Raw genomic sequence first — 25423 nt, forward strand, 5'->3', positions numbered from 1 at the left:
ATATATTTAAAATGACCCCAAAGCATAGCTTATGTAAATATAAACCATTATTATATTAGTTTATTCATGTAATGGTGAAAATCTGTTGCAAGGAAACTTGTAGAAAGCCAGTTTTTGAAATATCACATTTTCTAAATGTTCTGTGAATAAAATCATGTCCTAATGTAGTGAGGGACGAGTATTAAAGTTGTCATCCTGACACCTATAAATCCAGGTCATTTGAAATTTTGAGAGGATTCTGATGAGATTTAAAGAGTTAATCGATCACACTAATTATTCCTGCCATATTTGGGGTGGTTGTCACATGATACTGTATAGAGTGTGATGTCACAGAAAACCTGGCAATCTTTTATTCAAGAGATTAAAAGATTGCTGTGCTGTATAAAGGAAGGAGAAGAAGAAGAAGAAGAAGAAGAAGAAGAAGAAGAAGAAGAAGAAGAAGAAGAAGAAGAAGAAGAAGAAGAAGAAGAAGAAGAAGAAGAAGAAGAAGAAGAGGAAGAGGAAGAAGAAGAAGAAGAAGAAGAAGAAGAAGAAGAAGAAGAAGAAGAAGAAGAAGAAGAAGAAGAAGAGGAGGAGGAGGAGGAGGAGGAGGAGGAGGAGGAGGAGGAGGAGGATAAAGAGGAGGAGGAGAAGGGAGAGGAAGTGGAGAAGGAAGAAGAAGATGAAGAAGAAGAAGAGGAGGAGGAAGAGGAGGAAGAGGAGGAGGAGGAGGAAGAGGAATAGGAGAAGGAAGAAGAAGAAGGAGAAGGAAGAAGAGGAAGAAGAAGAAGAAGAAGAAGAAGAAGAAGAAGAAGAAGAAGAAGAAGAAGAAGAAGAAGAAGAAGAAGAAGAAGAAGAAGAAGAAGAAGAAGAAGAAGAAGAAGAGGAGGAGGAGGAGGAGGAGGAGGAGGAGGAGGAGGAGGAGGAGGAGGAGGAGGAGGAGGAGGAGGAGGTGGTGGAGGAAGAGACTTGTGATTGACTATGAATTAGAAAGAAAAAAAATGTGCGACCATCCCCCCACCCAAGACCCGCCCAAAATACACAGAATAGATGAAAGAATAACAAAAGGCTCAGGGACAAAGGGAAACAGTGACTATTGGTGCCACCAGTGTAGCCACTGCACTAGTAAAACCTCAACAGCTCTCGCTCACTGCAATGACAGTGAAGAGTAGGTGCTCAGACTCTCACAGAAAACAGCAGTCACCTCTGCCGGGACCACAGCTGTGCGGGAACGGAATGTACGACAGCTGGTGTGAGGAGGGTGTTTCTGGTGGGAGACGGCCTGGAAAGTATTCTTTCCCCACGTCTGGACAGGAAGAGCACGTCTTCACAGCATCAGGTCAGAAGACCAGCCACTGACGGCTGGTTCTGACTATAGCATCTTTTTCAAATGCTCTTGTTTCTTGTTTTTTAACTTTAGTGGAATTTGCCATGTCTCCCCACTCCCCTCATTTTTGTACATGTATCACTGCAGAGATCAATGATTAATCAGGGGGTAAAAAGGTCAAAGCGTAAGGCCACAGCTGAACTCACGATGTGCTCTGCCGTCTAGCACGTGTCTCATTCAGTCCTTCCTATGGAATTGAGTATATAATAACATTTCAAATTTCTGGAAAGCAGGCACTTAAATATCTTAAAAATAGAATAAAGTTAACCCTTCTAGGATAGCCTTTTTATACTAAAAGATGGATATAAAAATAATCTTATACTTTAAACAGATTATTCTGAATATCATAAGAAACTTTATCTGCTATAAAGACGAGAAATAAATGTGCTTTACCCTGTGGTTATATCTATGTGCCTCATGAAAATAAAATGTGCTTTGAAGGGATGATCATATTTACATTTTTAGGGGAATATGCCAATTTACCTTGTTTTAGGTATTTTCAGCATAAATATTGTGTTTAATTGTTTAAACACAACAAAACACTCTGAAATATACTAAAGTTTTGCAACAACTCTGAGATTTAGGCCCTACTCAAAGCAAATAACATTGCAGTGTAATTATCCTACAGATTCGCATTGAATAAGCTGGAAGAACCATATATAATTTCCCTAACTGAGCCTCTAGGTTTCTGGAGGTTTGGTGTTACAATTTTCTTTTTCTTAATGTGAATCATAATGGTTTCTTCACACTGACATTAATTTTTAATCACAGTCTCTTTCACTGCTGATTGAATTCCCCACCACTGCTAATGGACTTTCTTGTAATATTCATTCATTTGAAATGTATGCTGATGCCATACCTTATTTTTCAAAGGAAACCTGTTTAAAGTCAAAAGAAAAATAATAGTCACATGCATGTTAGGGTACAGTGGGTTACCCTGTGTTTGATCTGTCTTGTGACTAGAAAACTTTAAAGTCTTGGTAGAAATGATGGCTCCATTAGAATATTTTTAGAAAGCAGAATTATTCATGCTCCATTCATATATTCTTTACTGTTGAATTTCATTCATGGGCATAATATTGCAAATAACTGAGCTAGACCACAGTCTTATTTTTACAAAGGATTACTTCTCATGATAATTTAAAATATGCAATTAGGATTTTGACATCTTAATAAGACATATCTCTGTAACAAAACACTAGAACAAAAAAGATAATAGTCATATCTCCATTTGCTCATGTAAAACCAACAAAAAGTGGAAGAAATCAGGACAGTTTGTAGGATTTTAGGGGGCTATAATAACAGATAAGAACCTTTGAAAAAAGTTAACAGTCTCCATAGTTTGGCGGCATATTAATTAACCTTACTTCAAAAGAGAACGTGCATTTATTTCTTCTCTGACATCAATTTTTCCTTCGTTTTGTAGTTTTGACTGTGATTACGACATCAGTTAGAGCATTAGTCACCTTTCATCTGGCAGTTGTTGCCGCTGAAGCCGGGGCAGCATTTCCATTCCAGAGAGGTGACGATTTTATGTTGCATCTTATAGACAGGACTCGAGGCCTTCTGAGACCTGGGGAGAAAGAAATTCAGGGGTGTGGGGGGTGTAGAATACTGTATCTCATTAAAGCATCTGGGAAAATGCCTGAAATATAATAAATATTCAGTAAGTGTATCTCTTATGATGATGATGATGATGATTTATATTCATTTATATTATTGTTAAACTTAGATCTCTTTAAATATATTACAAAAGCATTAGGGATTTTATGTCTTTATAATTTTGGATTTTGTAACTTTACCTATCATTATATTTTCTAATGATATTGTAGCTTTTCTCTTTATAATGCTTTTCACTAAGCCAAGGTTAGTGAAAAGGTTTAATTTCAACTTATTAAAGTTACAATTTCAACTTTAAAATAGTTTGCAAGGATATATTTTTTGTTTTGATTCTCAGTATTTTCTTACACCCTTATAGTAATCTTTACAGACCTGCTTTTTATCCAATTCAATATCAAACAACTTAAAACAAACAATTTATTAATGATCTAATTGAAACTAAGAAAAACTATCATTTTCAATCTTTATTTCCTTATCTCCCAAGTTTTAAAATGATACTACATATGATTTCATATAGTATTTCTCAGGGAGAGACAGGAGGGTAAAAGGGAAGAGAGAGAGAGGAAGAGAGAGAGATCTGAGAAAATAATGTTTCAGACGAGAAACCATAGATGGTAAATGAAAATACTAAACTCTCAGTGTAACACTCTATGACAAGTAGTGCATCTGCTAAGCTGCAGACCGGGTATGTGCTGTAAATCATAAACACGTTAGACCATATTATTTTTATGCCCATGACTTTAATACTTAGCTAATGTTAATAAAGAGAGTACAGGAAATGGGTAGGTATTATCTTTTCAATTCTCATATTAGTTCCATGAGGACATTATAACCTAAAGCTGATTTGTTGTTTAGGAGTGAGAAGCAGAAGAAGAAAATACTCAGATACACTAAAAAGTGGTGGAAATGATGTTTTAATACAGAGTCTGTGCGTTAGTCTTTCCTTATTTTTATCTTAGGGTTTGTCACATATATTGATGTGGAGAAAATAGTATAGTGCTTCATAACTAGGAGTGTTTATTATGAGAAGAAAATGCATTGTCCTAGACTAGACTTAAAGATATTTGGATTTTATCTGTCTTTAACTTGATATGTAAGTAAGTATGTGTGAGGTTACCCCTTAATTAAAAAAATTAGCTATTCAATTCCTTCCAATTTTAGAAGTAGGCTGACCATTTATATGTGTTCATTTCAGTCCATTATATTCAGTAAATAACTCTGTCAGCAAAATATCATCTCTACTCAAGCAGCTAAAGCTAAGCTGCTTTTCTTATATGTGGTATATGTGGCGTGGACACCAGATAAAATAAAAGATGACATACTGCTTAAATACTGGGAAAGTGGCTGAATGAAGAGACCCATTTAAAAAGAGGTTAAGATATGAGAATAAAAGACATACAATTGTGATTTGTCTGAAGAGAACGAAAGCTCATCTTGAATTCAGAAGGTCAGAAATTGTAATTGAGAAAAAAATTTCAGCACAGCGGGTAGGACATTTGCCTTGCACTCGGGCACCCTGGGTTAGATTTCTCCATCCCTTTCGGAGAGCCCAGCAAGCTACTGAGAATATCCCACCCACACAGCAGAGCATGGCGAGCTACCTGTGGCATATTCAATATTCCAAAAACAGTAACAACAAGTCTTACAATGGAGACGTTACTGGTGCCCGCTTGAGAAATCGATGAGCAACAGGATGACAGTGACACAGTGATACTGAAAAATTAAGAATTCATTCCTTGTGCCAACTGTCCACAAGGAAATTGTCCCAAAGGGAGTAAAGGCAGAAAGGAGGAGTGAAGTAGAAAGGAGGAGTGAAGCTCAGCTCTCCAGAAGCCCTGGGCTGTACTTAGGTCTCTGGAACATGACCTTGGCTATCTCTCAAGACAACAAAACACCTGGACTGGATGCATCCTTACTGCACACTGCTCGGGACCACCAATGTGTCACTGTGTCAGATTCACTGCCAGGCGTTTTTTGTCTGACAATGTGCTTAACATCTATATCATGTCCTGAATAACAATTTTAGTTTTGATTTAAGCTTTTTCTGAATCATCATCCGTCCCTAGCTGAGCTACTGTGAACGTATTCAGAGAATTCATCAATTGCTCAGTCACATTGTCCAGGACAATTATGGAGGATTTTTTAAGAAATGAAAACACAAAAAAGCAATTAAAATAGACACTAGAAGAAAACTCCCACTCAAATGCTTCCCCATGCATAATTGCAGTTAGAGCCTGGTTTTGTTATGGATTTCTCTCTGTGCTACAGAATAGCCTGTATCCACGAAAAAGAAGTCATTAAGAAGGTTTTAAAACTATGTATAAATTTCACAGTGAATTCAAGGGAAGGATGGCTGGTTAGGTTAGAGGATAGGAGTGATTATAATAGTTAAAGTAAAAACAAGCATGAAGGCTGACATTTATTGAAGACTCACATAGTCCCAGGCACCAGGCTAAGCAGATTACTGCTTTATTACATATGCTAAAACCTATCGTGTGTTTCATTAGCGTCGTTAGTGCCTGTATTTAACTCTCTCCAGATCACTCTTGTAGTTTCATACGGTGACCTTCCCCTGACTCTACCGTGCGCATGTACGGGGGTGATTCATTTACTGTGTTGTAGGTCACGTATGGTTATGGTGGAAAGTGACTATTTTCAAGAAAAATACTTACCTCTGAGGGCAGGAACCTCTGACCCAGCTGCAAGGTGCTTTCCCACTTGGAACATGAGTGACTTGGTGATCCAGCACCACGGTAGGAGACAAGCGAGTGTGTACATACGCACACCAGTTCCTGGGGAGAAGCACGTGGTTAGGAAAACATCACTACAGAGAGGAATTCTTTGTTTTTTAATGTTATTGAATCACTGCGAGATAGTTAGAAGCTTTCATGTTTGGGTTACAATCTCACAATGACCAAACATCCATTCCTCCACCAGTGCACATTCCCCACCACCAATATTCCCGGTATACCCCGCTTCCCACCCTCCCCCTGCCTCTAAGGCAGACAATATTCCCCATACTCTCTCTCTACTTTGGGGCATTATGGCTTGCAACACAGACACTGAGAGGTCATCATGTTTGGTCCATTATCTACTTTCGGCATGCATCTCCCATCCCAACGCTTCCTCCAGCCATCATTTTCTTAGTGATCCCTTCTCTATTCCAGCTGTCCTCTCCCTGCCCGCTCCCAACTAAGGCAGGATTCCAGTATGGAGCAATATTCCTAACCCTTCTATCTACTATCTTGGGTGTTGGTCTTGTGTTATGTTATTTCATACTCCACAAATGAGTGCAGTCCTTCTATGTCTGTCCCTCTCTTTCTAACTCATTTCACATAGCATGATACTCTCCATGTCTATCCACTTATAAGCAAGTTGCATAACTTCATCTCTCCTAACAGCTGAATAGTATTCCACTGTGTATATGTACCAAAGTTTCTTTAACCAATCGTCTCTTCCTGGGCACTTGGGTTGTTTCCAGATTTTGGCTATTGTGAACAGTGCTGCAATGAACATATAGGCACAGATGTCATTTCTACTGTGCTTTTTGTAACTTTGGGATATATTGCCAGAAGTGGTATTGCAGGGTTGTATGTATTAAATTTCTAGTTTTTGAAAGACTGTCCATATTGTTTTCCAGAAAGGCTGGACCAGTCGGCATTCCCACCAACAGTGAAGGATCGTCCCTTTTCCCCCACATCCACACCAGCACTGGTTGCTTTTGTTCTTTTGAATGTGTGCCAGTCTTTCTGGTTTGAGATGATGTCTCATTGTTGTTTTGATTTGCATCTCCTTGATGATTAGTGATGTGGAGCATTTTTTCATGTGCTTTTGTCCATTTGTATTTCTTTTTTGAGGAAGATTCTGTTCATTTATTCTCCGCATTTTTTGATGGGATTGGATTTTTTTCCTTATATAACTCTACCAGTGTCTTGTATATCCTGGATATTAATCCCTTATCAGATGGGTATTGGGTAAATATTCTTTGCCATTCTGCGGGCTCTTTCTGTATTTTGGTCACTGTTTCTTTCAAATTGCAGAAGCTTCTTTATTTGATGTAGTCCCATTTGTTTATGTGTGCTTCCACTTGCTTGGTCAGTGCTGTTTCATCCTTAAAGATGCTTTTAGCTTCAATTTCATGGAGGGTTTTTGCCTACATTTTCCAGAGAGGAATTCTTTTCATTAAAATTATTTTATAATTTTTTTCTCCAGAAGTTAGTTAGCATTTGCTTTGTAATATTTAGACATCTATGAACCTAATGTTCTTCTATGAATATATCTGACTCAGTGATTAATCAGTATAAGGGAGATAAACATCCAGTTTCTTGCCAAGGACCCTTTTGAATGAAGTTGAAATACTTGGTGCCATAAGAAAAGTCAGTTCCATAAATGGAGTCTTTGGCACACTTTGTGAAAGCATGGTAGAATTTGAGCCCGCGGCTGACCCAGGCTCCATCTCTTACACGACATCCGGTTCCTGAGGCCTGCCAGGAGCAGTCCCTGAGCACAGAGCCAGGAGTAAGCCCTAAAGGCAGCAGGGCATGGCCCCAAAGCCCCAAAAAGGGCAGTGTTTAATAATAAAGAATTATTATATCTTGCAGATAACAAATGAAGGAAAGTATAAACAATCATTTTTTTGTTTTTTTTTGGGGGGGTTGTGAATCAGATACAACAGTGCATGGGGTTCGTTCCTGGCTTTATGCTCAGGGGTCACTGCTGGTGGTGGTCAGGGGACCACAGCAGGCAACCCTAACTCTCCCTAGCTGTGTGCAGGGCCAGTGAGCACTAACCCCTGTACTTCCTTTCTGGCCCCCTTTTTATTTTTTATTTTTTTGCTTTTTAGGTCACACCTGGCAATGCACAGGGGTTACTCCTGGCTCTGCACTCAGGAATTACCCCTGGCGGTGCTCAGGGGACCATATGGGATGCTGGGAATTGAACCCAGGTCGGCCACATGCAAGGCAAACGCCCTACCCGCTGTCCTATCACTCCAGCCCCTCTGGCCCTCTTTTTAATGGAATCATTGTGAATGACAAAGTTAGAAAAACATTCATGATTGAGTTTCAGGTCTATATTGTTCCAACACCAGCCCCTTCGCCAGTGTCCCCTGTCCTGCACCAATGTCCTGAGTGTCTCTCCCACCCCAGCCTGCTTCTGCGGCAGACCTTTCCCACCCCCATCCCTTCCTGGACTTATCTCCCACCCTGCCCCCGTGGCAAGCTTCTGGCCCTCTTCTGATTAACTTTAACCCATACTTTCAATTAAACTGCTTTGGAGAGTCCAGTCTCACAGGGAGTAAAGATTAATTTAAATGACTGAATTTAAAGACTAAATTAAAAGAATTTGATAAATTTTCCTTTGAAGCGTACCCTGACCAAATCATGACCCAATAATATCTGTTTTAAATCTGAACTGAGAATGGTCTACAGCAGCAAAAAAAAAAGAAAGAAATACAGCTAAATGATGACCAAAATAATGATTTTACTTAAAAAGTAAAGGACAGAGTGGGAGAAAGAGTGCAGAAAGTAAGGTGCTTGCTTTACCAACCAGGGTTCAACCCCGGGCACCACATACAATTCCCATGAGCACCCCCAGCATTAATCTGTGACCACAGAGCTAAGAGTAGGCCCTGAGCACTGCTGGGTGAGCTCTTGCCCTGAAAAACAAAAAGGAAGAGAGAAAAGGGAATAAAGGAGGAAGGAAAGAAAAGGAAGGAAGGAAGGAAGGAAGGAAGGAAGGAAGGAAGGAAGGAAGGAAGGAAGGAAGGAAGGAAGGAAGGAAGGAAGGAAGGAAGGAAGGAAAAAAAAGGAAGGAAGGAAGGAAGGAAGGAAAGAAGGAAGGAAGGGAGGGAGGGAGGGAGGGAGGGAGGGAGGGAGGAAGGGAGGCGGAGGGGGAGAGAAGGAGGGAGGAAAGAAAGAAAGAAAGAGAGAGAGAGAAAGAAAGAGAGAGAGAAAGAAAGAAAGGAAGGAAGAAGGGATTAAAGGAAGAAAGGAAGAAGGGAAGAAAGAAGAGAGGAAAAACCCTAAGAATCGCTATCATTACTACAAAGCCCTTTATATTACAAATTAATAAATTTCTTGTCATTCAATTTGTAAAAGATGGAGCCTAACTTTTCATAGCGATAGCCTGAGTGTCAGGTCATTGATAGTCTGTCATGGAACTGACAGAAACACACAGAAACTGCAAACCCTGGGGATGCTCGCTGAAATTCAGGGCAAACCGTCTAAAGTCTTCCATTAGTGAGAAAATGGAATGCAGTTTTCTCTCAGAAAGAGATTCCATGACTGGGTGGAGACTAAATGAATTGAAAGTTTTAGGACTTTATTTCTTATAATTTCTTCATTTTGGTTTTGGTTTTGGGCAACACCTGGCAATGCTCAGGGCTTCCTCAGGGCTCTGCTCCTGGCTGGCTCAGGGGGCCCAGCAGGCGCCCAGGATAAAACCTGGTGTGCTGCGTGCAAGGAGAGTGCCCTATTTCACTATTTCACTATTGCTCCCACCCGATTCTTATCACTGTTTGTTGAGATGACCATAGGAATTCACAGAGCAATAAGGAAAATGGGACAGAACAGAGCAAGCCTTGGGACTTCAAAAACTTAGCACACTTTTATAGGGAAGATTTCTCTCTCTCTCTCTCTCTCTCTCTCTCTCTCTCTCTCTCTCTCTGATTCACACCTGATGATATTCAGGAGTTGCTCCTGGCTCTGTGCTCAGGGATCACTCCTGGTGGGTTCAAGGGCCTTATGGGAATCGAACCCAGGTTAGCCAAGAGCAGGACCAACGCGCTACCAACTGTGCTGTCAACCCAGCCCTGCCTCTGTTTTCGGTGGGGCAGATGAACAGAATGTACCTGCACCTATAGTCCTTGTTTCCTACTGTTAAATTAAGGAGGAGAGGTAACAGGGCTGGAGATACCGGAATCAGTGAAACAAGACGAGGGCGAATTTCCCCCAGGAAGAAGCACGTGACACACTGGGTGGCTCGTGGGTGCAGTGGTGAGCGCCCTTCCTGCAGGCGTGCAGACACGGACCCAGGAATCATTCCTGGCTACCTTCCCCCTCTATGTGCCATACCTGCCTCCCTCACAGAACTGCCGTGTGTCTGAACCAGCTGGTCCAGTGCAGACCACACGTCTGCTGTTGCCAATAGCGATGAGCTGTAGGAGGCTGGGTGGGGAAGGCCAGAAGGAGCCACACCTGTGGATTCACAGTCGCCTCCTATTCAGAGACAAGCCCATCTTGGGCCACACCTGTGCTGCCCGGGGTCGCTCCTGGCTCTGCACTCAGGGATCCCTCCTGCGGGGCTCAGGGGACCAGACCGGTACCGGGAGTTGTACCCGGGACAGCCGTGCTCAAAGCTAGCACCTTGCCTGCTTATCTCTTTGGACCTAGAATCAAGCTTTCAAAAAATGGAGAGGGGGACTCCTGAGCACTGCTCAAGGTCAAGGTCACTTCCATCAACGCTCACCTGGTGACAATGCTTTCCCATTGGGGACCGTGGTACCGCTCCGAGCAGGGATTAGGGGAATCAGCAGGGCAGTTCGAGGCCGTGCTCAGTGGACACAAGGCCATAGCAGCAGACAAGGGCCCCCAGAGCTGCAAACGCTGTGCATCGGGGAACATGGACGCAGAGGCCTTCTGTGTGCAAGGCATGTCCTCGAGCTCTGAGCTCCTTAAGCCCCAAATATGCATTTCCTTCATGATCTGATCAATGCATCTTTTTTCTGCTTTTCGGGTCACACTCAGCGATGCTCAGGGGTCACTCGTGCTCTGCACTCAGGAATTACCCCTGACCAGGCTCAGGGGACCATATGGGATGCTGGAATCGAACCTGGGTCAGCCACGTGCAAGGCAAACGCCCTCCCCGCTGTGCTATCACTGCAGCCCCCTGATCAATGCATCTTAACCACGATTGCGTAGAAGTATCAGATCAATAACAATTTCCAGAAAACCATCACAGAAGACTATAATTACCAATTTTGTTCTCACCTGTTTCAAACAAATATATTGAAAATGTCTCCATACTTGTAGAGTTATGAACATATCATAGAATCTTTACTCCAAACTATTTTAAATAAAACTAACAATGAAAACACCTTATTAAATTATTGGAGGACTAAAGTTTACCTACAGCTCACCAGTTATAAAGGAGAAAGTAGTCCGAAGGATGGATGCACAATGACAAGGAAGAAATAATCAAGTGGAAGAGAGCGGAGATCTAGTAAGAGGATTACTGATATGGAAATGTGGAGAGGGGGCCTTCAAGCTTGTAGCTCGGGTCAAACATTCCCATAAATATATTGAGAAAGCCATTTTTCAAGCCCCGGAGGACTGGGACATTTTTACAAGAGCAGGATGGTTAGCCGACAGGAACAGACAGACAGGACTTGACATTCTGGGGGTGGGCTTGTGGTTTAAGATCAGCCTCCTGGATATCTGTTGTTGCCTCCCCTGCTCGCCCAGGTGCCACTAGATACTTTTAGTTTTGCCTTAAGGCCATGAGGCAAGTAGACTGAAGCCTAAGCATCCATCAGCGCTGTGGAGTTACAATACAGTAGCTTTTGCTCAACTCTGTGTGTGTGTGTGTCTGTGTGTGTGTGTGTGTGTGTGTCTCCCCTCTCCCTATCATTCTCACACCCTCTCCTCGTGAACCCCGTTATCCGGTTCCTGGGGCGGGATATGTAAACCGTACAGACATTAGGCACGAGTTGTTTCCTGTTTTTTCCTGGCTAGTCCAAGAGTCCCCCAGTGCCCGGCCTCTCGGGTGGACACACTGTGGCCCCAAACACAACTCACTTCACCGTGACGGTCTCCGTAAGTCTTTCTTGGAACAAAATATTATTTTCATATTCATTTTTTTTTTAGTGAATCTATGTAGTCCACTCCTTTTTCAAATTTTTTTTGGGGGGGCTGGTGCAGGCATGGGGCCAGACCTGACAGTGCTCAGGACTTACTCCGGGCTCTGTGCTCAGGGGGTCACTCCTGGCAGAGCTTGGGGACAGTGTAGGGTGCCGGGGACGGAGCCCAGGTGGGCTGTGTGTGAGGTGAGTCCAGCGCCCTGTCAGCTGTCCTGTCGCTCAGACCCTCCTTTCTCAAACCCTAGGAGATACTTTAAATGGAATGAAAGAATTTGCTTTATAAGATAATCACGTAAAACAAATTTTCAAAGGCAATCACATACTCTGGTCCTTTCCAGACGAAATTTATGTTACTTTAATTTTCTGGTTAATTTAGGCTAAAAAAAACTTTTACTTACCAGCTTTCGCAATTAAAAATCTTGTCATCAGCCTCATTGGTTTTGCTCTTCACCCTGGGCACAGTGGGTTGAGTTTTGGTGCGAGGGGGCTACAAACGCCCCCGAGCTGCCAATTCTCGAGTAGGGGCAATGCCATGCACGCTGGTCGGGCTTTAGGGCACGCAGACACGTGTGTCCCCATGCCAGGGCAGGCGCGGGTGCTTTACCATCTCTATACCAAGCTTCAGAGCCAGCGGCAGCACATTCGAATGACCCGCACTGAGTCAGAGAGGTGGAACCTATGTACTCTATAAGCAGCGATTCTTTAACTTGCTTTGGTGTTTCCATGTTACCTAATTCTTGTTTTGGTTTTGACCCACTCCCCACAGTGCTTACTCTTGACTTTGTGCTCAGGATTCACTCTTTTTTTTTTTTTTTAGTTTTTGGGTCACACCGGCGATGCACAGAGGTTACTCCTGGCTCTGTATCAGTAATTACTCAGTGCTTGGGGGACCCCATGGGATGCTGGGAATCGAACCCGGGTCGGTGCTTGCAAGGCAAACACCCTCCCTGCTGTGCTACAGCTCCAGCCCCAGGATTCACTCTTGACAGTGCTAAGGGTACCAGATGAAGCCCTGGGGATCCAACTGGACTCAGCCTTACCCTTTCTGTATTATGGGGGTGCACTAACTTATTTATTTATTTGCTCCACTCCCCGCCCCCCAACACACACACCAACTTGTGCACACCCAGGGACAGTGCAAATTGCTTCCACTCCAGTAGATGTCAGCCTTCTCCAGTGCTCAGATTACAAAACCACCTAAAAGGCAGGCGAACAGTGTGATGTTTTAGGTTGTTTCTTTAAACAAATGCTTTTAACGTTTTGTTTCCCAAATAGCAATTTTTTAAATAACACATTTTTCTTTCTACAGAAAAAAAACAGCGGGTGTGAAAATTGAAAGAGTTTTCATTTAAACTTTATGTCAGCATTCTCCTTTAAACTTATATAAGTTCGTTATGTAAATGCTCGGTAACTTTTGGCATGTAAGAAACTGAATCTTAATATGTCCAGCAGCGATTTACTGTGTAGAGATAGCAAAACCATGAAATCAAAGGAAGCTTTTCATAAGGGAAAAATGAGACGCAGAATGTATTTGTTTGGTATTAATTTTCATTAGCAGTAATGGAGCAGACACATTTCATGCCAAAGAGGATTCTTTCGAAAATCCCTCTTTAAAGGGTGTTTTCTGTAGGATCGTCGTAGGCCAAACCCCACGTGCAGGGTTACCCAGGGCAGTAATGTGTTAAGCCTGGCAAGTTCGGGAACCATGTGAGGTGCCGGGACTGACCCTGGGGGAGCCACGAGCAACCCACCTCCCTCGTCACTGTACTACATCATCCCTGGCACCATCTCTGTGGGGTTTAAGCCACTTCAGATGCAATTAGACCTAATAAGAAAATGACTGCAGCGTACACGTTAAAAATGGAATATTAGTGGATCAATTCCCCCGGACTGCAGAGGCTGGAGGTGAGACTAGCGTTTAGAAGAAGAGTGCAAGAGGGCAGGGCTTCGGAAGAAGAGGACAGTGGGGAGGGCGTCTGCTTTGCTTGGGTCGACCTGGTTTGATCCTCGTCATCGGATATGGGCCCCTGAGCACTGCCAGGAGTGAGCCCGGAGCATCCCTGGTGCCCCCTCCCAAAGGAAAACCACCCAGCCCAAGATCAGGGCCCCATCAAAGAACCCCCTGCATCTGTGCAGACACAGCGAGCATAGAGAGGTCTGCGGCGGAGACCTCACCCACCCTCAGGCAAGCGGCACTAGGTTTCCAGAGTCTGGGGCTGCTAGAAACAAGTGTTGCTGTTTCTAACGCTCAGTCTAGCGCATTGTGTAACCAGCGACCTGAGCAGGGGGCAAGAGTACACCAGATCCTTCACATCTAAAATCTCCTGGCTGTGGGCTGGAGTCATAGCACAGCGGGGAGGGCGTTTGCCTTGCACGCGGCCAACCCGGGTTCGATTCCCAGCATCCCATATGGTTCCCTGAGCACCGCCAGGAGTAATTCTTGAGTGCAGAGACAGGAGTAACCCCTGTGCATTGCCAGGTGTGACCGCCCCCCCAAAAAAAAGCAAAAAAAAAAAGTAAAATCTCCTGGTTGTTTATATTCAAATAATTGAATAGCATGAAGGCAGAATTACTTTACCAATTTTTGCAGTTAAAAATATTTAGTTTTTTTACAAGTGGTTCCATGAATATATTGAGAACAATTCATTATGTTTAAGTTGTCTGTTTTGGGGGGTTGTTGTTTCCTGTTGTTAAATGTTTTGTTTTGTTTTTGATGTTTGGGTTATACCCGGCAATGCTCAGGGATTATTCCTTGGCCTGTGTTCAGGAATTACTCCCGGGGGTGCTGGGTGGGACCCTCTGGGACGCCAGGGGTTGAACCTAGGTCAGCCACCTGCAAGGCAGACCCCAAACACGCTGAATTATTGCTCTGGCTCAATGAAGCAGCCTGTCTGCACATGAAGCAAAGTTATGTGGCTTTTTGAAAAACAAAAGATACTACTAAAATGATAAATGTTAAAAGAAATTATATTATCAGATAGCAAATATTTGTTCTGTTTTCTATTCTACCGTCATTTATCTTCTGCCTTTTTCTTTTCTGGCACCGCACCCAGAAGTGCTCCTGGCTTGCTCAGGGCTCTGTGCTCAGGGATCACTCCTGGGGGGGCTCAGGGAACCACACGGGCTGCCCAGCTGGGCCCTACTTGCCTACAAGGCCCTACAAGGCGGTCGCCTTTCTCCCCGCACTGTCCCCCAACCCATTCTTCTGGTCACTTTAAAGTCATTTTACCAGGTCTCAACTGTTCTAACCATTTTAACACTAAACAAAATGAAACAACGGAACAAGTGGGAAAGCTGAGCTACCCCGTTCCTGCCCCACTCTCTTTCCATTGAAACCAACAAAAGTGTATTTCCCAAACATACAGCTCTAGCCTTGATTTCTGCTTTGAACTCTAAATCTACACAATAATGGGTCATGTTTCTAAAAAAAAAATGTTTTTTTCTCTTTTCTCAATTTTATTGAGCTCCTTTCGCACTTTCCTAGGCTAAGAATAGGACAGTATTTACAAAGCTCAGGTTTCCAGGGACTCAGTCCCGGCCCGCCCCCCACCCCAAGGTTTCCAGGGCTCAGCAGTTACGGGAAGGTAGATGGGGCCCTGGGGTGAGTGGGTTGGCCGCTTTGTTCTTTGTTCTTTGGGCCAGGGCAGTGGGCAGTGTTGGGGGACTCCAGGCTCTCGGGGCTGTTGGCGGTTCCAGCTCCGTGCCCGGTGCAAGGCCGGGCCCCTCCCTCCGGAACTTGGCTCCAGGCAGCCCTGCGGTTTTGTTCTGTTTTGCTTTAGGTGGACCCGCATGGTCCTCAGCCCAGCAGGCCCCATTTAGGTGCCAGCGCTGAGCCCTCAGAGTGCGGAAATGCCCTTCCGGGCAGGGTGCACGCCCTCAGGACGGGGCCGCTCGCAGGGGTGTAGAAGGCTGCAGAGGGGTCTGACCAAGGCCGGGACCCTTCCCCGGGACAATACCCAGGTCAACTTCTCTGACCCGGGAGAAGATGCATCCCGACACCGGTCCCCAGCGCCACTGGGCTTTCTCAGTCTCTGAGCTGCTCCCTCTCGTACACGGTCCCCCCTCTCTCTCTGGGGTGTGTCTCTCCCTCCGCCCCTGTGTTTCTGCAAAGAAAACGTTACTGTTTGCTTGGTTTGCTTTTGGGGTCACCCCCAGCGATGCTCAGGGGTTCCTCCTGGCTCTGCACTCAGAAATGACTCCTGGCGGTGCTCGGGGACCATGTGGGATGCCGGGGATCAAACCCGGTCACTGCTCACTAGGCAAACGCCCTCCCCGCTGTGCTGTGGCTCCAGCCCCGAGCAAAGCCTTCGAAGGTCACTCACTGCTCATGGCCTCCTGCAGCTATGCAGGGGCGGAGGCCTGAGAGCTGTGGGGGTCAGGAGGGGCGAGTCCCGGCTGCAGCCTGAGTCCCGCTGCTCCTCCGGGACTCGGGAGGTGGGAGCCAGTCCCCACGCAGTAGTGCCAGTGGGCGACACTCACCCTCACCACAGGGCTGCTGGCGACTCACCCGTCCAGCCTCACTGGCGCAGGGGGTGGCTCACTGCCCAGGGGGCCAGGTGGGGACAGCAGGACGGTGGCTCCTGCTCTCCTCCCGGCTCCACAGATGCTCCCTGTTACCTAAACACTAGAGTGAGGGGGCCAAGAGCAGAGAGGGGTGTCAAGGGTGAACTGCAGGTTCCTTCTCCGCAGCAGGTGACGGTTGGAGAACAGCTGCACCCGGCTGGGAGTGTGGGAGGGGTCAAGCAGCCGGTGGGTTGATGATACCATGATGATGTCATGATAAAGCATGATCTTTATCAGGCTTCGCTTCACCCTGGGCAACGCAGAGCCTCCTGGCCTCCGCTAGGACTGGATACGCTTCGTGCCCAGGGTTTGCACCATTTTCGTTCAGTATCAGTGTTTGTGTGGACTGCTCCCCTCCAGGGCTTTGAGGATGGGGTCCCCGCGGTGACAGCTCTTTGACACTGCTATGTATAGGCTCTTCCCAAACAACAGCAAAGTGCGAGCATATATTCAGAAAATAAATGTTCAATGCACAATTCCGTTAAGCCTAATTTCTTCTTTTTTTATCTTGCCTGTTTCAAGTTGCTGAGTCACTGCCCAACAGGCGTGCTGTGAGACAGCAACCACACTCTGGGACATGCAGAAGTTCCTGCGCTGCTAAAACACAGAAAGGACAAGAGGAGGCCGGGATGTGCCAGAGAAATCCTATATGCATAATAATTTCCTCTAGTAAGAATAACTATGAGGGCCTGAGAGATAGTATAGCAGGTAGGGCACTTGGCCTTGCGTATGGCTGACCAGGGTTCGAGCCCTGGCACAATGTATGGTTCCTCGAGCACCACCAGGAGTGAGCCCTGAATGCAGAGCCAAAAGCAACTCTGAGCGAAAACAGAAAAGAGAAAAAAACAAAACCAACCAAAAACCAACTATGAGATAGCAAGAACAGTGAGAAAGATAACAACAACAAAAACATCACAAAGTTTATCCCTGGTAAATTAGAGACAGGACCATACTGGTAGTGCTCACTATGGTAGTGCTCTTCCTGTACCTGAGTTTAGGAGCAACTCCTGGACCTGATGGAATGCCAGGGACCAAACCCAGTTCAGCTGCAGACAAGTACCAAGAGAAGGCTCTGCCCTGAACTTCCTCTAGGAATCCCAATCAGATTTCTTTTAAAGAGAGAAATGAAATGATTTATTTGAAAAAACTTCTTGACATTCCCACAAACCAATCTATACTTACATTTTGCTTACTAAACTTTCATTGGGTGCCTACTTGGAGTCAGAGTTTGCAAGCACAGAAAATATTTCTCTATATGCAAGGTAATCCCATCAACGGCCAACATCCAGAGAGACTTAAAAGCAAGCTCTCAGAAGAGAGTGATGCAGACAGTCTCTTGCCCGAAGTCCTGGCTGTCTTCCCTGGGGCCCCTCAGAGGGGTTGGGCTCCAGCTTCCCTCCCCACCCCAAGCAGAGCTCCCAGCGGCCGAAGACCACAGGAACCAACCACAGCCATGCTCGAGGCCCCTCTCCACACGTTCGGACAGGCCTCATGCATGAAGGTACCGGCAGAGGAACCCAGTTGTGTGTAATCCCATCAACGGCCAACATCTAGAGACTTAAAAGCAAGCTCCCAGAAGCGCGTGGCCACAAAGTGGCCACACGATATCTTAGAGCAATGTCTTGTAGCCTACTTCTCCCTCTGGGAGAAACTGGCAGTCTTCTGAGAGTTTCCTGCCCACATGGGACAGCCTTGCAAGCTCCCCATGGTGTATCCATATGCAAAATCCAGTAACAAGCTGGATCTCATTCCCCTGACCCTGAAGAGCCCCCAGTGCAACATCGTTAGGAGGGCCGAGTCGAGATGAACTTCTAAGATCTCAGGGAAAGGACAAAATGAGATGTTACTGAGCCCGCCCGAGAAATCGGTGATGAATGGGATATCATGATCGTGATGCAAGGTCACAGTTCCACTACAATTATAACACACTATTGTGAGTGCAGTGACAGCATTAAAGAGAACAGTAGTAACACGAGGGATACCGAAAGCCTGAGAAAGTTTTCTGAATGCATTTTTACTAAGCGTGAAAGAAGAGAATGAGAGGACAAGAAGGCTCTGGCCGGGGAGGTAGCACTGCAGGTAGGGCGCGTGCCTTAAGTGTGTCTGACCCGCTTCAACCCCAGACACGGCATCTAGTTCCCTGGAGGCCTTCCAGGAGTGACCCCCGAGTGCAGAGCCAGGAGTCGCCCATTGAACACTGCTGGACGTGGCCCCAAAACAAAGAGCAGGAAAAGAGAGGTGAGGAGGTGGGGAGGAGAGAGGCTCCGAGGGGCACGAGGGGAGCAAAGGCAGGAACCAAGCGTCAGGGTGCAGCACGGGGCTGAGAGGAAGACGGAGCTGGGGACACAGCAGGCGCCGGATGCCGGCGGGGGCAGAATCCAGCTGCAGCTGACTCAGAAACCAGACGGGGAGCTCAGTGGTCAGGCGCGTTTGCCCACTGGCAGCCCTAGCCTGTGCCCGCGGGAGGCTTGGCGAGGAGAGTGAGCCCTCTGATGCCATCCTCTCTGGCTTTAGATATTTAACCTGGTGTTTACCCAGGGAGGGGCCTTAGTTGTGTCATCTTTCTGCAAAGAAAAGATAACAGGGAAGGTAGCTCAGGGCTGGGAGTGGCCCCACGTGACTCAGCAGCCCAGGAAATCAGGCAACGCCAGCCGCCAGCCGTAGCAGGACTGGGACAGAGCAACACACCATCACGCCGGGGACAGCGAACCCTCAGGCCCGAGTCATCGCTCATGGATCTGTGGCTGTGGAGAGACCCTTGCTTGGCACACTGGGGAGCCCTCCTTCCCCCCAAGAGTGCTAGAATATTCCTAGTAGAGTTATGGAAATGATTAGTTACAATATGTACATAGTTGAATGCATGTATATGTTCATTGCACTAACAGTACCAAGAATTAACCCATGAAGTTTTTTGTATTAGTCTTTTCAAATAGGGTAGCACTGTAGTACTGTTGTCCCATTGTTCATCAATTTGCTCAGGTGGGCACCAGTAACGTCTCCATGGTGAGACTTGTTACTGTTTCTGGCATATCGAATATGCCACGGGAAGCTTACCAGGCTCTGCTGTGCGGGCAGGATATGCTTGGTAGCTTGCCGGGCTCTCCCAGAGGGACGGAAGAATTGAACCCTGGTTGGTGTCATACAAGGCAAACACCCTACCCTCTATGCTATCGCTCCAGCCCTTTTCAAATAAAGTGACTTTATTAAAAATCCTTCTTTGCATCAGTACTAGGTCCATAAGAGTTAACTTTACTCTAACACCATAATTAGTTGCATGACGTAATGAATAAGAAGTCTTAGACTTGGGGCTGGAGCGATAGCACAGCAGGGAGGGCATTTGCCTTGCACGCGGCCTACCCAGGTTCGATTCCCAGCATCCCACGTGGTCCCCTGAGCACCGCCAGGAGTGATTCCTGAGTGCAGAGCCAGGAGTAACCCCTGAGCATCTCAGACGTTATGAAGAGGATTACCAAAAGAGAATTTCGGACTCCCCAAGACTCAGTTTGGGGAGTTTCTAGGTGCAGTTGGTACTTGCATCTAAAATCAAGTTTGAGTCATTGGAAATTTCATGGATAAAGGTCTGTTTGGTAGCAGGTTATACCTTAAAAATCTGTTCCCTCTGAGTACATATGAAATTTGAAAACATCTGTCAGATATGCTGGTGCTATAGTTCCATGTGACATTATTTGGAGGCAAGCACTATTCTTATTTTTAAAATCTCACCCATTTCCAGATCCTAGCAAAGTGCTAGGCACAAAATAAAGTCTAAATAAACAATCAGCAAGAAATTTAGTAGGTGCTCAGATTTTGAGAATGAGACCGTTGAAGGAGCCAGCCAACATTTTGAAATGAGTATTTGATTATTAATTACTAAGCCTAAATGTAATTCTAAATGAACCTTTATACTTGCATTCTTCCCTTGCCAACAATAGTATTGTATAATAGTGAACAGGGTAAAATTCACTATTACTATAACTCACTTGTTTTACTATTTGACTCCAACTATAGACTTTCTATGTGCTATATGAAATTTAAGTGACATTTTTATTTGAATTCTCCCCTTCTTTTTAATCATGTTACTTATTCTGTGAAAAACCTTTTGACAGATATCTCTAAATGTTTCATAATAATTTCTCAAGTGCCCAAGAGTTCTATGTAATTGGCTTAAAAATTAAATGACAAACACTAACAAAATGTGATGAATAGAAATGACCATTTGAGTGACTTAGGTTCTCAGTAATTGGCATTGGTATTATTTTATAGACAAAATCCTCTTTTTTTTACATGAGGACTAAATTACATGATAAAATATCTGTTATAGATAAAAATCTACCAATCTCAAGGTAAACTTTTTCTAAATTTGTAGTGTTTATTATGCAAATTGGGATTGTTTCAAATTCTACCCAGGGAATATGTTTTTAACTTAATCTGATGTATTTACATATTAAAAAGTTCTGTAACCTTTAACTATGACAAGAATGCATTTGTAATAACTCAAATACACTGAACTGAACCTCTATACTTGCATTCTTTCTTTGTCAACAATAGTATTAGCACAACAGTGAATAGAGAAAAATTCACTATTATTATAAATGACTTATTTTATATAATCGGTATGAATGCTTACCTCAGTTAAGCTCCTGAGGTATTACTATGCGTCCTATAACTATTGCACAATAGGCAAAAGGTACTTGAAAAGCACGGCTTTATAACACTAAACTGCCACTGTTCTGAACATACAGAGAAATCTGAACATTAAAAGAACAAGGAATTGCCCTTCACTTTTCATGGGTGGTTTTTATTTGTGTTGTTTTTAAAGTCTGTTTAATGATACTCTTTTAAGTGCTGTTTCACTATTTGACTCCAATTATTCTATGACTTCCAAATAGAATTTTCTTGAACTTTACATCAAAATCCCTCTAAAAATTTCTCTCTTCCTGTTCATCACCTTTATGATCATGGCATGTTCAAGATAACAATACTAGTAAAATTTGATTTCTTGAACATCGGTTCTGTAAGATGCCTGCGTCTAAACACATTCTATCCATTTGAATCTAATATTTCAACCCTACAAAGTTGATGCATTCTGTTGGTGTTCTCTGTATCAATGTGTATTTTATATATGAGGAAGCTAAGAAACTCCTGCAGGTTGGAAGAGATCAATTGATTTGTTCAGTTACTGAGTTAAAAAGTTAACCTAGCCTGGATTCCAACCTAGCTCTTCTTGATAAGTGCTTGATAAAGGTAGTTTCTTCAATTTCGGGGGATCCCATTTTAAAAATCTGCTCAAGTCTCAATAATATTATAATAATATTAGCATGTTTTTCCCTTTCACACTGTTGACACAGTTATGGGCACAATCAATTTACCCTTGAGTTGAATTAACTGTACAAACAATTACTGTGGTGATGTGTCATTTGTTTGTGACTCTCTGTTACAAGTGCCTCTGAAAGTGACTTTGACTACTCCAATTAAAATAAAATTGCTGCCTTTTATTTGTTCATCTTTTCTCTATTAAACAAGGCAACACTTAATTACCTTGTCTAACTGGAATGCCATTCAATTCCATCTTGAGCATGAAATCATTTTCTGAAAGTGAGCTAGTTTAGCTGTGCGTGTGCTCTTTATAACCCGTATAGTTAGAGGGGAAAAGAGAAAGTAACATGTCTTACTTTCCTCGAGTCGTTTCAAAACTGGACTTTTGAAAGTTGGTTCTTTGCCTTCCGGGGTTGTCTCCCCTGCTGAGGTATGTCTGCCGGGGGGCTCGGTTTCCCAGGCCCCGGGTGGAGTTGAGGGAGATTGCTTGTTGACTTGACGTTCTGGCAAAACTCTGAAGGAATTCCAATGTCGAATTAGAAAGGACAAGTGACTCTGCTCTGGGTGTCAGCTGGACACTGGATTTGCTCAGAGGGGCAGGAGTCTGCACCTCTGGTGTCTTCTCGTGGTGGGTTTGAGTTTGGTTCCTCCTAAATTCAGGAGGCTCTTCAGGCTTGGTGGGAAGCGAAGTTGATGTTAGAAGACTGTCTTCAGAAGCTCTTCCCTCAGGAGTCTGGGTTGCCTCAGGTGCCATGATGTGAGTCGTTGGCAGCGGTTGGAGACTTTGATTCAAGGTGTAAGAAGTTGAGGCCATGTTCTTCTGGAAGTTTCCCTCCTCAGGTGCTGTAATCCTACTATGTGTCGCATTGTGAAGCCCCACACCTCCACTCCACAAACTAGAAAGCAGGACAAGTAGCCTTGCCCCCTCCATCTCGGGGGTTTGGAGCCCAGTAGAAGGTGCAAAAGTCCTTCCAACCCTTTTGACAGTTGCTTCCACACTGAGTCCACTAAGCGAGAACTTGGCCAGTTTGAGATGTGTAGAGGAAACAGGTTTCTGTTTTGCAGTGGACTCAGGAAGTTTGATTTCCTGTTTCTGTCGGTTTTGTGTGATCTATGACCTCTGGTAGGATGCATCTATGGGAGCAGTGAAGGTTCTCTGACAGACCGAAGGGCAAATTATTATCAGAACGATCAACTAGAAAAACATGAAGTGACTTTTCTCTCTTGTTTAGGTGTTGCTTATTTTGAAGAGAAAATGTCATTTTGATGACAGGGACTATGGAATTTTGTTGGGATGGGCTGAACTGGGAAATTAGCACTTTGTTCTTCTCTAAGGATATTGTGAAAATAATTTGGGGACACATTTCCACTTGCTCCCATCCAGAGAATAACTATTTGTTCAGAGGGATATATGCATGCATATACATAGATAATAAAAACTTATTTTTGTGGTCTCTGCATTTTCATACATCACAGGTTGAATTATTAAAAAATAAATATGTGGTTATATTTTATAAATGTACTTCAGCTATAGAATTGCTTGAAGCTAATCTTAATAATCATGTTATAACAAAAAAGAAAAGTATTTGCAAATGAATTATGCAGACATAAAAGGCACACACTTTGAGTTATGTTCTACGACTTTATTAAAGTCTTTATGATAAAGACTTTATCATTATTAAAGAGTTAAAATAGAAATTTTTACTTCCTTTTTTCCCTAATCCTTATCTTGTCATGGTTGAGAGTAATTAGTATTTTACTACTAAGGAATAGATGGAGAAAAGTGGAGTCACATGGAAATAAATTAAAATGAAATCCTATATATAATGCTTTTATTATATTTTTACTGAAGTATGACTATATAAGAGTCTTGGAAAATAGGAAGTTAAATTGATCAAAGATTTTCATATTTGTCTTTTACGGTAGATATACCTCATGAGTTTTATGATTCCACAATTCTTGCAAATCTCTAATTCTTGGACTTTAATTAAGCTTTTCCAACTGCCAAAAAATAATTCATAGGCAAGTCATTGCATATATAAATAAAAAATTGTAAAATTTCATTCATGAACTAACTTCATTTATTTAGCAATTATCCAGACCCCCTATAAGCTTCAGTGAGGTGCTGATGTTATAAAGGAAAGCACGTGTATTGCTGACTCTCAGATTGTTTTACTCCTCTATGTAATCTGAAGACTAGTTTTCTCTCTAAATAACTTTTCTGGTAACTCCTTTGTTAGGCATTACACACTTGCTAAATATGCAGTTTTCTTTCAGAACTGGAAACCTGAAAAGCTTTTCCCTCTTTGCTTTTATTATTGTAGGTATTACTCTAGCTCCTAACCCTGGGTATAGGACACCAGGATTTGAAGCAGTCTAATTTATCTTTGAGTTACTAACTACTGGTTTGTAAATCTCTTCCTGGCACTCACATGTAAAAACACCTCGCTGATGTCTAAGAAGTACATAAGATAAGATGATTTAAACCTGAGGCCTTTTCCCAATGCATCCGGGCACAACTCCCCTTTCAGACAAAAAGAAAAAAAAATCTGTGTCCCTGTAGAAATCGACCTCCTTCAAGTGAACTGAGGAGAGCATCCCCCAACTGCACAGGAGGCTACTCCTGCCCCTATTCCAGTGCTCCTGGGACTTATATCGCCTAGTTTGGGAAGTCACCTAGTTTGGGAAGCCCAATTTAAGCTAATGCATGCTAATAACCAGGAGCTGGAGCTCCCATTAGGAAGGAGAGCAAAGCTCCTGCTTCTCAGCTCTACGTCAGAACAATCCCAGAGCCTGGAACTCAGGGAAAAGTCAGCTGAGACAAGGCAGGCAGCAGAGGTTACTAAGAAGAGTGATGAAACTGCATGATTCTAACAACAGGTAATAATTTAGATTATTGCAAAACACATTTTATAGGTTCTTGATCTGCAAAAGACAAAGGGAATTAATTTGGATTGAAGCAGAATGGTAAGTCAGAAAAACCCAGTTAAAATCTCTCCATATACTCTGTATCACACTGTCACTGTCATCCTGTTGCATTGATTTGTGACGGGCACCAGTAACATCTGCATTGTGAGAATTCTGTTACTGTACTCTATAGTTTAAAAATCATCCCTTTCAATTTAATAAAAAAGAGATGCATGAGCATTCTGAAAAGTTTAAGACACAACCAAATAATGACAGAGATAACTTTTTCCCCCTTCTACAGTCTATTTGAAAAACAAAACTTGGACTCCTTTAGGACATTGAAGTGATAATGTGTTACTCATTGATTTGATAAGATAACAAATGCCTCTCTATGGTAACAAAACTGAGCTGAGCTCAGCTATCCATTTCACCTCCTGTAAAGCATTAGTCAGTGGTGACCTTGATTACTGCCATCTTAGCTTACAAGAGACTTTGTGATTAAAAGGCTAAAAGTTCCTTAGCTTATTATAAACCCACTAAGCCATCTTGCTCTGCTACTCCCAGAGAACTTCCAGTTCACCTGATGGTTTTAAGTATATGGAGAATTCTTTGACTGGAAAAACAGAATATCTATCTGTATTCCAGAAACAATCAGAAGTGAACCCTAAAATTCTTCCTGAGACCTTACTATTCGTCAAGACACAATTTAGAAAAAATAATATTGCTGGACTTCCTGCCTGAAGCATACATTGTCCTTTCTTCTAGCTACTCTAAAAAATATCCTAGGGTTAAGG

General features: G+C 43.5%; 1 protein-coding gene across 1 annotated transcript in view; it reads right to left on the reverse strand.

Annotated features, from left to right (window-relative positions):
* Window positions 1–23060, reverse strand: part of LOC129404804 (multimerin-1-like) — a 53461-nt gene extending 30401 nt beyond the window's left edge. Inside the window, exons 1-3 of the mRNA XM_055137486.1 lie at window positions 22079–23060; window positions 5659–5778; window positions 2833–2939 (exon numbers count right to left, since the gene is read on the reverse strand). Of these exons, the coding sequence (XP_054993461.1) occupies window positions 2833–2939; window positions 5659–5778; window positions 22079–22653 (802 nt within the window). The 5' untranslated portion in view covers window positions 22654–23060. The remainder of the gene's footprint in view (window positions 1–2832; window positions 2940–5658; window positions 5779–22078) is intronic.
* Between the last annotated feature and the right edge of the window lie 2363 nt (window positions 23061–25423).

The sequence above is a fragment of the Sorex araneus genome, chromosome 5, assembly GCF_027595985.1.
Source record: "Sorex araneus isolate mSorAra2 chromosome 5, mSorAra2.pri, whole genome shotgun sequence".
NCBI classification, from domain to species: domain Eukaryota; kingdom Metazoa; phylum Chordata; class Mammalia; order Eulipotyphla; family Soricidae; genus Sorex; species Sorex araneus.